Genomic DNA, 13,184 nt, shown 5'->3' on the forward strand with positions numbered 1-13,184 from the left:
GGGTGAGGTTAATTGATAGATTACTCCATAACTTCAAGGAAAAGGAAATAAAAGTTTAGGTTGCTCATTTCTCAATTTTTACTGTCTATTTCTCTGATCTGAAGAAACCTTTCTTGAATCAAGATAACAGTTAACTTGATGATGGGACCTCCAGAATTATATTACTGAAAATATCATTTTCCAGCTCGGCATTCCTTTATGTCCTCATACCAGATACCTTAATTCTTGTCTGTAGAAGAAGTTAAATTAACTAGAAAATCAACAACTCTCCCTTCTGGTTCCCCACTTTAGAGGCTATATTTCCAGACAAAGAGAAACTCATGTCTTGGGGTCGTGGTTTCAGAGTTGGAAAGGACCATGGAGTTAGCTTTGTTCAAACCCCTAAATTATAAAATGACCTCAGAGGTCCTTCAGATCCAAATCTATCAGAATCTAGGATAATGAATTTAATTATCCAAGGCTGCCTAGATAGTAATGGCCAGAACTCAAATCTGAGCCCAGGGTTTCTGATTCCACAAATGATGCTTGCTCTACAGGAACAACAATATGTTCTTTAAGATCCTTTTTTGACACTAAGCAAAAAAGGTGAGCCTTATCACTAGAACAGTAGGTAAGCATTGATGGGTGTACATATTAGATATTTCATGGGGCATAACCTTTTATGATTTGGAAGATGCTGTTTCATTAAAGAAGACAAGAATGCAGTATTTTAAATAGCATGTGGAAGATCTGAATTCAAATCCATCCTTACATGTTTATTAGTTGTGTGACCCTGGATATGTCACTTAACTTCTATTTGCCTCAGTGTCTTCATCTGTAAAATGGAGATAATGTTAGTATCTACCTTCCAGCATTGCTTTGAGGATAAAATGAGGTTTCAGAAAAGTATTTTGAAAACCTAAAAGCACTAGATAAAAGTTATTATTATTAGCTATTGTAATTATTAATAAGGAAGGTTATCACTATCTGCATTTGTCTCCCTATGAAAAGCAATTCATCCAGAATATCCCCAGTAGTGAGTATCCCTTCCATATCTTGAAAGTTAGGAGAGCAATGCCCCTGTGATCTGGAAAATCTGAGTAAATTTTTATGACTCTCTCTTCAAACCAGAGAAGTCTAAATTTTTTTCTTTTTCTTTTTCAAGGTCTTCATAGCACTTTATTGTACAATTTGGGCTAAGTATTTGATCAATGGCTAAAGAGTTTCTAAACATTTTCTGTACCATCTATTAACCTTTGCATGATATTTGGCAATTCTACAAAGCCCCCCCCCCAAATTCCCATTTAATTTATTATGCTAACCCATGGTACAGCAAAACCACAATGAGGAAAGTCAAGATATGGAAAGAATAATCAATATTTTTCTCTTTTGCTAGACTGTAAATTTATTGAGTTCAGCATTATTTTTTTTCATTTTTTTCTTTGCATCTCTAGTATTTAATATAATAGTATTCCATATATTATAGGCTTTAATGAATATTTCTTGCATGAATTACAAACCAAGGAGTCCCTTTTCTATATCACCTCATAGAAGACATACTATATAGCTACCTGGAGCATTGACTAAATCATAAAATGTTATTATAAACCACTATGTATGTAACCTTGAGCCAGTCACTTAAATCTGCTAAGCCTTAGTTTCCTCAACTGTAAAATGAGGAAGATAAACTTGATGACCTCAAAGATTCCTTCTAGATTTAGCCCTCTTATCCTCATATATAAGATAAAGATGTTCTGTCTTATAGAAAGATTATAATGAAGAATCAAAGTAAAATTTTAACCTCAAACTATTTGGACAGATAAATAAGGAAGTTGGCTAGAATCCCTTTGGAAAGCTGCCAAGAAAGCATAGGTTGGTTTTCTCTTAATATTTCTCTTTTTTTTTTCATTGTGAGGTTGTAAACCTTTTGTCATCATTAACAACTCCCCTGCCTTTTTTAATGCACAAAGGTAATTCCAGAACCATTATTTAATGAGAAAAATGATTTACTTGATTTCAAAGAAATGGACCACAAGTTTAAACAGAGTGCTGCAATAGGAATCTAAAACCAATATATTATTCCTTGTCAGTGGATAAAAATTAATTCAAGAAAGGTATTTAGATGGATCATTCTGTGAGATGGGGAAGAATATGGGACACTTCTTGGGAATTCCCAGGGAGTGCCTATCCCTGATTTCCTTTCCTGTCTTCTCCCAGAATTCTGCTTCTGACATTTATTTAAACCTTTGAACTTTGGAAGAAAAGAAGCAAGCTAGAATGGTTACATGGCAAAGGGGAGCGATGGGCTCATGATCAGAGATCAAACCAACCACCTGAGTGCTTGTTATTTTAAAGCCCAACAGATGGAGATCACTAACATTTATTTGAGTGAAATGAGAACGAGAATCTGAACCAAGGCACAGTAGAGCAACCACACAGAGAAGTCACACTTAGCTGTGATGCAAATCACTTTAGAAGGTTGGTCTGACAGGAAAGGATGCTGCTCTGTGACTGTAGCTTCTCTTTTCTTGCTAAATCTGACTGAAATAAGCCAGAAGTAAGAACTCTCTGACACTTTTCCCCTTAGGAGACCAGTGTTTCTGACAGCCTTGTCTCACATCAACTTCAGAGAAACTTCCTTTTGTGAAAGGAATAGTTAGTCTAGACTTATTATTATTATTATTATTATTATTATTATTATTATTTATGCCAGAAATGGCAGCAGGTTGAGTTTGTAACCTTCCTTTGTTGACTGAAGACCTCAAGGAGGGGGAGATTATGGCGGTCTCTTCCCCTTCTGATCAGTCCCTGCCCGTTCCCTTCCCATTTTTGTCTAAGCGTGAAATATTTTAGAGTTAGAAGTTCTGGACAGCCCTCTTTATTTATTTAAGATATTGCCCTTTACTCTGGTTCACTAAGGCGACTGAAGCCCCTCAGGGATTCATTTCATTTCCAGATGCAGTCAATGTTGGATAAACAGAACCAGAGTTCATATCATCTTGTATGAAAAAGCAACGACACAGCAGGAGTGTAAACTCTGCCCCCTACAAGCTAAATGTGTTTTCTCACCTAAGCTATTGAAATTGACTTCAGAAACCAGCCTTCACCTGGGGAGTGGGGAAAAGGGGGAAATATCACTGTACTTCATAAAGTAGACTTCAAAACTGCTGGAGAATATCACAAAAGGCTTGTTTTCTGCCTTTCTACTTAACTTACTAATTAAAGGTAGATTTTTCTTTTGACCGAGCCCTTCACACAATTCTTTATACAGTCCAGAATTTTAAAACTCTAGGCAGAAATATGGTTTTGTCTCAATTGTAATTAGGCAAATTATAAGTTAGCTATTCAGTCCAGTAAAAGACAGCCCATTGACACTTACCCCCAATGCATATGTGCAAATCCAGAGAGAAAATATCGACTCTTTGCTATTCAAAATAAATAGTAAAGGATCAAAAATGATGCAGGTAAATAAAACTAATGCAAAACATATAAATCAAAGAGAATAGCCTTAATTTTTAAAACTCTTTATTCAGTTGGCATATACAATATGTTTCAACCCATGCCAAAAATCAGCCCACCTGAATTTTTAAAACTTATTAATAAGATGAATGAAAACTCACTTCCATTTGCTGATTCTTTTTAATTCTGTAAAAAAGGAGCTTTTGAAAATGAAATCCATTGTCTTTAAAGCACGGAATTTAACATTGTTCTGCATTATAGCAGCCATATCTGCCATTTCTGTGATAGACAGTAACTTATAGACTACTTAAGATCCTCAAAAATCATGTCCTCATCATATGGACTCAATTGAAAGCAGAATAAAAAATAACCCTATCTATATTTTCATACTCACTTGCTTTGATACAATAATTTAAAAGTTAATTTAAATAATCATAACTGATCTTTCAGTACCATAAGATTTGAAAATCATTTTGCAGATATTATCTAGAGAATTTGCTCCTCTCAACAGACCTATAAAACAAGTACTACATATATTATCCCCATTTCTTGGGAAATTCCAAGCAAAGATGGGTTTAGAGGTAACCATAATGGACTCTATTTCTATTTTTTACATTTTCAGTTGTTCAAAAATTTTATTATGCAGTTTGAATAATCCCTATTGTGGAATTCCAATTAGTATATAATGCATCACTTCCCAACCTTTCCAGATTATTCTCTATTTCATATGCTCTGTTTTACCTAAACTGCCCTTCTAACTCAGTTCTTCACACACAAAATTCCATTTCTCATCTCCATTCTTTTCCTCTGACTGTTTGCCATGACTAGATGGCTTTTTTTCCTGAGGGCATCTGGGTAGCTCAGTGGATTGAGAGCCAGGCCCAAAGAGAGGAGGTCCTGAGTTCAAATCTGGATCAGACACTTCCCAGCTGTGTGACCCTGGGCAAGTCACTTGACCCCCATTGCCTAGCCCTCACCACTCTTCTGCCTTGGAGCCAATACACAGTATTAATTCCAAGACGGAAGGTAAGGGTTTAAAAAAAAGATTTTTTTTCTGCTATTCCTGCCCCATACCACAATCATATTATATTAATTTTGTAAATAGCAGGCATAATACAAGCATGTATATGAAAATGTATAATCCCCTGGTGGGATATAAGCTTCTTGAGGACAGAGACTTTTTCCTTTTTATCTATGTAGCCCCAGTGCTTGGCACATACGAAGTACTTGTAAATGCTTATTGATTGATTATATGCTTTATTTTTTTAATCAGACTATTTGAGACTATGAAACAATCTCCAGATCATTATCAACTATGTCACATTCTCCAGAATCATGGTTGTGACCATACAATATCTAGAACGATGTATATTTTTCACCAAATCAATTCAGCACAGTAATCAAGCTCCTACTCTACCCAAGGCACCATCCTAGGAATTTAAACACCAAAATTAAATAGTCCTTATTCCTGAAGAGCACACTTTCTCTGTTCCTTGACTGCTTGTTGTTGTCTGTGTCTAGTTTTTAATTTGCTTCTCATCAATCCAAAGGAGATTAAAAAGTCAGATTTCCATCAAAGATCTATCTGTACCATACTATTTCAATCATTTTGACTGAATTAGTGAGCCAGTTCCAGCAACAATCAATTAATCTAGGAGAAAATAACCTCGTCAATTAATCTTGGAGGGAAAAAGTATCTTGGAATTGAAGCTAAGGAAATAATAGAATTCTGAAATTGGATCTATTTTGAGGTAAATGAGATAATCCTCAAGGCTATGGAAGTCACAGAGTTGGTCTTAACATATATTATCCATTATTCTATAGCCATTATTATTCTATAATCAATACCAGGAGATTGTACAAAATTAGAATCTTCCTATGTGAAGCCATGAATGAAATCTTTCCAACAACTGAAAATTGGTATATTTTATACTGGGAAAGGAACTGCATAGTATCCCATTCCTTGTCCTCTGCAAACATTTCCTACTCTTAAAAAAGAGATCATTGTTTCTCTGGACCTGAAGGAACTGGTTAGCAAGAACCACTATCTAAGATTAATTGAGATGTCTTTGTTAATTAAGGTTCCTAATAATAGCTTCGTTGTATTTAAGGTGGGAAATTAGTATATAATTTAATGGATCCTGCAGGAGCATTATTGATCTTTTTACTAATGATTTTGAAAGAACACGTTATTATGCACACTGCATCCACTCTAAGGAACTTTGCCAGGTACACATAAATATTTTTTTCCTGTTCTGTTTTCTTCATCTAAAATGATTTCCACTATCACTGCTTCCTAATAATTTGTTCATTCTTCAGAATAGAATTGTCTGAGCATACTAATCTTGAGGAACACTGGTGTTATATTGGCAAAAGTAATTTTAGATATTCATTCCATTGCTCACATTGTGTGGGTCCCTGAAGTTATGTTTTTTATAACTCAGAATTTAGTGGATGAGGCCATGGGATCATGGAAGGAAAACTTACTTCCAAAAATACTTCTTACTCTCAAGCAGAAGAAATAATGTTTATTGCTTTATTGCTTATTCTTCATTGTGAAAGATGGGCTCATTTTTCAATGCATCATTGTGTCTTACTTTGTCTATGAATATGCATGGTTCTTACTAATTATAAGTTTACTTAGCTGATTTTTGTGCTTATTCAAGTAGTAGGATGAGTACTTTGTCTATTCTTTCTCTTGGCAATCTAGAGAAATATCTGTTCATGTAGATGGCAGAAGTAGGCATATGTTGTCAGGAAATAGAGTCTCTTAATTGTCTTTTCCATACCAAATACAAGGTATCAAATACTGTCATGAAGCAGTTTATTACCAGCATAAGAACTTTAGGATAGCCCTTACATGGTCCAAATATATAACCTTCTGGGGTTTCTTCTCTGAAAACCTAATGAATAGATGTGGCTTTCTAACTCTACTTTCTTCCACTTCTGTTTCCTTCCTTTTCCAACTGAAACACTTTTGCTCTGAGTTGTCACTATGAAAAAGTTTGCATGAGTAGATTAGAAATAGCTTCTAACCTGCTAACTTCTAAGAAGAACATCTTTAGAGGCTAACGTCAATTGCTGATTCTCATCATTAGAAAATTGCATCTAGGTGTGCTTTGGCTACCAGATGCCCTTTAGCAGGACTTAACTTTCTTGGTGAATAGTCAGAGCTTGTGTTCTGAAAGGAACTTAAAAAAAGTTTTAAATATTACTTAGGGCCCCTAGGCTGGAGAAGCTGAAGCCATTTACCATTCCTAAAATAGCAAAGTAATCATCGCCTTTTCTCTAGTCAGTGGTAACTGAAATATGGAAAAATCTAACAAAATGTACATGGGAGTGCAGGATACAGATTATGCAATCCTAACTCTGATTTATCCATTTAGTCTTCCCTCACCCTACCCTGAGGTCCACCAAAAGCTGAAATAATCAAGGCCAAAAGCTAAGTTGGCAAGTTATTGGTGAAGTCACAGAAACAAAATGTTTGGTTATGAATGATATGAAAACTTCTCTATCTCATCTAAAGAAAGGACTGTGATATTTAACTAAATGTAAAGGACTTTAAGAACAAATTTGGAAAATGTTTTTTTTCTTCCTGTTTTGGAAATTTTAATTGAACAATTCGATATGATCACAGGCTCAACCCCTCTACTCCCTGTGGTTAGAACTTTATGTGCTCTCTTTCATCAGCAAAGAAAGCATTAGTGACTTTCCATCAGGATGCCCTCTTCTCTGTTCTTCACACATAACATTGCATCTCCCTTCTTCATCCCTTTGCTGTGGCCATTCTCCATCACTGGAATGCATTTTCCCCTTTCCTTCATTTCAAAGAATATCTCTTTCTTCAAGTCATGATTGAAGTGGCACCTTCAAAGCCACCAAGCTTTTCCTACCTCCCCCCAACTATTAATTATCTGTCTTTCCTAGATATTTTATATTCACTTTGTACTGTTTTATTTGTATGTATTTTCTCTCTTTAAATTTTATACATATTTATGTGTATCTACATTTTTGTATGCATATGCTGTGTGGACATCCAAGTATATGAGAGAGAGGAAGGGGGCAGTATTATATAATGAATAGAGAGCTAGCCTTGGTCCTGCCTCTAACAATACTGTCTAACTCTAAGCAAAACAATTAACTTCTCAGAGCTTGAGGAAAGATTATATAGGTAAAGAAGGTAATACTTTGTATGGGTAAGGAGTTTATTCACCAAGAATGTTTTTCAGAACCAGTGAAATCACAGGCCACTTCTTACGCCTGTGTCCCTCAATAGAATATGAGCTTGAGAAAATAGCTTGCTTCATTTTTGTCTCTGTAGTTCTAGCACCCTATATAGTTCCTTGTGCATAGTGGATCCTTAGAGATTAATTTATAAGGGAGTTAAGTTGGGTTTTACAGTGATGATGGATTATACACTCTTTCTATCAGTCCTTGAGTCCAAATAAATATATGAATGATCAAGTAAATGTCTTAGGGCTCTGGGTAAGTTATGGAATTAGTCTATTTGGGTGTAAGTCTTTGGCAATTAGTCTTTCACTTTAAGGACATGGATTTTCATTACAATTCACTTACCTGGTAATAGTGTTTAAATTTGCCTTGCCACTTTTCCTGTCTGTTTCAGCATTTTGGTAGGTAGCATATTCAAAAGGTTTGACCAGGGGAAAATTTGATCAAATGTAGATGTCTAAAAACAATGGGTTTGGAATTAAATCATTAAATTATTATCACTCCCCCCCCTTTGAAAAGAATAGCCTTAATTTAGTAAGAGGTAAAATGCAAACAAGTGAATTTTGATCAAAGGACCAGAATGGTCTTGGATAATCTGATGAAATTCAATGTGATTTTGTTTCTAGGTCAGAGAATAAAGTGTCAAATGCTTTGGTTTCACTGTTCTTTTCTGACTGAATTTCAGTTCCTAGCTTAGTCAATGTCTCCTAGTTTAATATTTTATAGAATGGATATATTTCTTCATTACTTCATGTAAGTTCTGATTGTGAATTTTGCTTCTCTGTTTTTTTCTCCTTCACATGATGATCAAAATTATATTCGCTCTTCCCCTCTATTAAAACTAATCACCTAACTTTTGTCTAGTGTTTAATTCAGGTAATGAAGGAATGGAGTATTTATTCCCTTGCCAGTCTTAAATAATCAACAGACGACAGGATAGTTTCTCTGTTCTCTTTGAACCTAAAATCTGTTAACTTTTCTGTCCTCTGTACATTTCTTCTCCTCCTTCTATCCTTTTCCCCTTGTTCGTCAATCTTTATTCTTCTCTGTTTCAGCAAAACAATATCAGTCAAGGTAATTGATGATGAGGAATATGAGAAAAACAAGACCTTCTTTCTTGAGATTGGAGAGCCCCGACTGGTGGAGATGAGTGAGAAGAAAGGTGGGGGAGTTGCTCCAAAGATGAGCCCAAACTGCCTGTGCCTGTTTATTCTACACTTGGACACCCAGCACTGTTCAAAACATTACTTACAAGGCACACATCCCTTCACCTATGTAACAGGGCATGTCTTTTCCCAGGGATAACAATAGTCCAACACTTTTGCCAGTGAAGTCTCATGAAATATAAGGTCCTTCCAGCTCAGATTTTCTGATTCCATAATTCTGTGGTCTTGGATCTCAGCACAGGATTCTGGGAATCCTGTGCTCTAGAAGGAGGTATTGATAGTCTTTGATTCAATAACACTATAATTTTGCAAATGAGGTACGAAGACATGAAATTCAAATTTCCCAAAATAAACATGTCAAGGCTAAGTTTTCTCATATCCTGGAGTGTAAGGATATTAAACAGCATAAACTGAGGTTAAATATCCTCTCTCCAGGAGCTTCACTGGTGCAACTGGGTGATGCCAGAACATGAGTATCCATCATGCCCTTTTACATACTTAATGGACGTGGATGTGCTGCAGTGATCTCCTTCCATAACATCACAGTGACATTGAGCTTGGTGGACACCTAAAGCATGAGTGTGTGAATCCAACCATTTGTTTTGCCTTTGTCTTATGTTCCCACAGGAAGGTCATTACCCTTAGAATATATGACCATGAGGAATATGAGAAAGAGTGCAGTTTCTCCCTTGTGCTTGACGAACCAATATGGCTAAGAAGAGGAAAAAAAGGTGTGAGAGTATACCAAGATATACCAGCGAGAAATTGTACTCTCTCTCTCCGTATCTCCTTACTCTCACGCTTAACTCTCTCCTCCACCTTTGGCTTCCAAATACTTTACTTTGTCTCCTTTAAGGCTTTTCTTTTTTCCTAACTCCCTAGTGCATCAATCATTGCCTACTAAATAAGCTGGTGGTTGAATATTGATGGTTGACTACCAGATTATAACTAGATACCAAAAATTTTATGAAATGAAAGATTTTTTTAGCTCAAAAATTGATACAATAGTTCAAAAGACCTTTTTAACTGTTAGGCTCCTATTGATCATATAATTTTTATCTTGACGTTTGATTCCCACTATCTAATATAGTTTAGTTTAGCTCTATTAATAAAAAGAGGCAAGACAGTAGGGCTGAGTGGGTTGGAGATTGGCTACAAAGCCAGAACAACCTTTGTTGAAGTCTCACCTCTGAAAAATGTTAGCTTTTTACCCCTGGGCAAGTCACCTAAGCCTCTAAGACCTTTAGACAATCTCTAAAAGTATAAGTTGTGGAGAATTTTCCATTGCTGGGGTTTTATTGCTTGGGAATTCTCTACATAAATGAAATCACAGTTCAAGTCCCTATCCCTAACAAGAACAATGATTTTAGTAGATATTCATAAAGCATTTTATAATGAAAAACATTTTATATTCTAAATATTTTTATACTGTTATCTCATTTGGTACTCCCAACCTAAAGAAGTAGTTTGTCAGTTATTATTATCTCTATATTGAATGAGATAATATCTGTAAAATACTTAGCACAATGTCTGACACATAAGTTTAATACATTCTTGTTCCCATATACCCTTCCCTTGAACAAAGTCATACATCCAGAAACTGGGAGCACTGGGACCCAAACCCAAGCTGTTGCTCTTTCCATTGTGCTTCAGCTGGCCATTTGTGATAGAATATACTTATAATCCTCACTACTGGGGAAGCATTGGCTAGCAGATTATTGTACCTTAGGCATATGTATGCTTTTCTTCCAAAATGGAACTATTAAAAAAAGTCCAAGAAATGTAGATATAGTTGTGCTAGCATTAGGAGACAGTATACTGGAAGGGCTTCCCCAATCTAGAGTAAAAAATATTAGGAGGGCTAAAAACAGTGAGCTGCAGGAGAACTAAAGATAAACAGAGATCCACAGTGTCTGACACCAAAAAACTGAACCTCTTGGAGTAGAGGGATGCCAAGCTGCCAGGGATGGACTGCTCAGTACAGGGTAGAGATAGAGCAGCTCAAAGCTTCCACGCCAGCCAGCAGTGAGATCATGCTCATGAGTGTCTGCTCCACTTTCAACAGGTGTGAGATGGGGTGATTCAGTCTGAATCAAGCTAACAAAACCCATGATGCCATCTATAAAAACAAAATGTTTACCCCAGTTGCTACTGGCTTTATAGACATAGTCATTTAAAAAGTGAATAAACTGATAATAAAGACAAGGTAAAGACAACAGGCAACCACTGAACCTAAAGCATCAAATAGTTAATTTCAAAAATTCTGCAACTGGGATTTCCTTTAGAGCTTTGGAAGTAAACAGATAAAAAGTAGAGGAAAATTCTTTAAAAGTGAATATAGAAAAGGGAGTATTATATCTGAGCCCGGCGTCACTTTTGTAGTACAAGAGCCATGTGGAAAGTTTGCCAGTGTCTGAAACCATGACCAAACATCATTTTATTAAAAGAACATGTATGTCCCATCAGCAGCGATTTAACTATTGAATAATTGTTGCTTTTGAAACTGTTTAGAAGAATTACAATTAAGGGGTACATTAATGTGACATTTAAGGACTACACTAAACTGTGTCACTCACACATTTTTAAAATATGCAGAAGAAATTGATTAAAGTTTTCTGTCCCTTTCCTGAGAGGTCAGAAGTTTTGGGAAGAAAGGGACCAAATCAACTTTGCAATTATGCACAAACACACACACACACACACACACACACACACACACACACACACACACACACAGAGTCCATCATCCTTCTAGAGTTTTCTTGCACATTCTCTTCCAATAATATTAAAGCAATGGATGGCTCTGACCATGAAGTCCAGTCCCAGAGCTGGTGCTGATGCACTGCAATCACTATTTAGTCCATTTTTTTTTTACTAAGGATCTGATTTCTTTTCCCCTCACTCTATTTTTTAGTTGGCAAGGCTGGGGATCAGTATTAATTTGTGGGGTTCTCATGCTTAATGCACAAAAACCATGAAAGTTCTCATTGCATTTGACTCTGATCAAAGCATTTGATAATATGAGTTACTTTTATATAGAACTTGGGCGCTCCTAAAGCCATTGAATTTTCAATTATTAACTACTATCAGTGCATTACAAGAGGACCAGATCACCTAGGAAAATACTATCATCTAATAAATGGGGAAACTGAGGCTCATAAAACTAAATGTACTGCTTTATGTTTTTGAAAGGGAAATTGAAATGAATAGCATTAAATTGAATACCTTTTTTTTAAAAAGGATTAAATTGGGCTAAATACCCCAATAAGTATGCTTTTCTTCTAAAATGAAACTCTTACCAAAAGTCAGAGAAATTTCAAAGCAATAGCTTGCTACAATGAAAAGACCTCCTAGCTTCACAGTAAGAGTTACTAGGTTCAAATCATGCCTGTGTGACCCTAAGTAGCAAATAACCTCCCTGTACCTCAGTTCCATTTAACTATAAATGACAAGATTGGATTAGGGGGGCTTTGAAGTCTGTCATCTCTAAATCTATGGTCCTATATGCCAATTTTTTTAAAGTATTTATTAGCCTGATAATAGAATTCTATAAATAGAAATTAATGATTATATAGGATATATATGTATATATGTATGTGTATACATATTATTTTTCAAATAATCTATTAATTGATTAATAAAAGAAGTATTTATTGAGTACTTATTGAATATTAGACACTCTACTAAGCACCTGCAAATTTTATCTCATTTGATCCTGACAACAACAGTGGGAGGTAGGTGCTATTATTATCCCCATTTTAAAGTTGAAGAAATTAAGGCAAACAGAAGCTAAGTGACTTGCCCAGGGTTACCCAGTTAGAAAGAATCTTAGGTCAGATTTGAACTCAGGTCTTCCTGACTCCAGCTCTCCTGAGAAGTAAGAAACAGAAATATTGTTATTTGGTCATCTAAATGAGTATAATAGGAACTAGAACTAGAAGAACTCTGTCCAGTCCAACCTCTTCATTTTATACATGAGGAAGTTGTTGACCAAGATGATTAAGTGACTTGCCCAAAAATCATGAAGGTAATAAATAATCCTGCATCTAACCTGATAGTCAGTGTGTGGACCAAGGTCCTCAGTAGTACCACTATTGAGATCACAGAGCTTAAAACTGGCTGAGGTATATTGAATTTCATGGCTAAAAGGGAAAATAAATTTGATCTTCTGTGTTTACTCTGGGATGGAGGTAAAGTAACAAAAAAAAAAAGCAAGAAAACCATTCTTTCCTCCAAAATTGCCATTAGTAAAAGCCATATAGCAAATTCCTTTTCAAGTTCCCTTTGAGAGATAAGAAAGATCAAAGAAAATGACCACTGAATGAGCTTTATTTCCTCCACCTACAAATG

The 13,184-nt window shown here is 35.6% G+C and overlaps 1 protein-coding gene across 7 annotated transcripts in view; it reads left to right on the forward strand.

Annotated features, from left to right (window-relative positions):
* SLC8A1 (solute carrier family 8 member A1) overlaps positions 1-13,184 on the forward strand; it is a 504,419-nt gene that overhangs the window by 415,600 nt on the left and 75,635 nt on the right. For 5 of the 7 annotated variants that reach the window (XM_007476984.3, XM_056825409.1, XM_056825477.1 and 2 more), the window contains exon 3: positions 8,724-8,830. In XM_007476984.3, the coding sequence (XP_007477046.1) occupies positions 8,724-8,830 (107 nt within the window). Of the gene's footprint in view, positions 1-8,723; positions 8,831-9,461; positions 9,566-13,184 lie in introns of all 7 variants that reach the window. The other 2 variants (XM_056825351.1, XM_056825534.1) reach the window with 1 other exon arrangement.

The sequence above is a fragment of the Monodelphis domestica genome, chromosome 1, assembly GCF_027887165.1.
Source record: "Monodelphis domestica isolate mMonDom1 chromosome 1, mMonDom1.pri, whole genome shotgun sequence".
NCBI lineage: Eukaryota > Metazoa > Chordata > Mammalia > Didelphimorphia > Didelphidae > Monodelphis > Monodelphis domestica.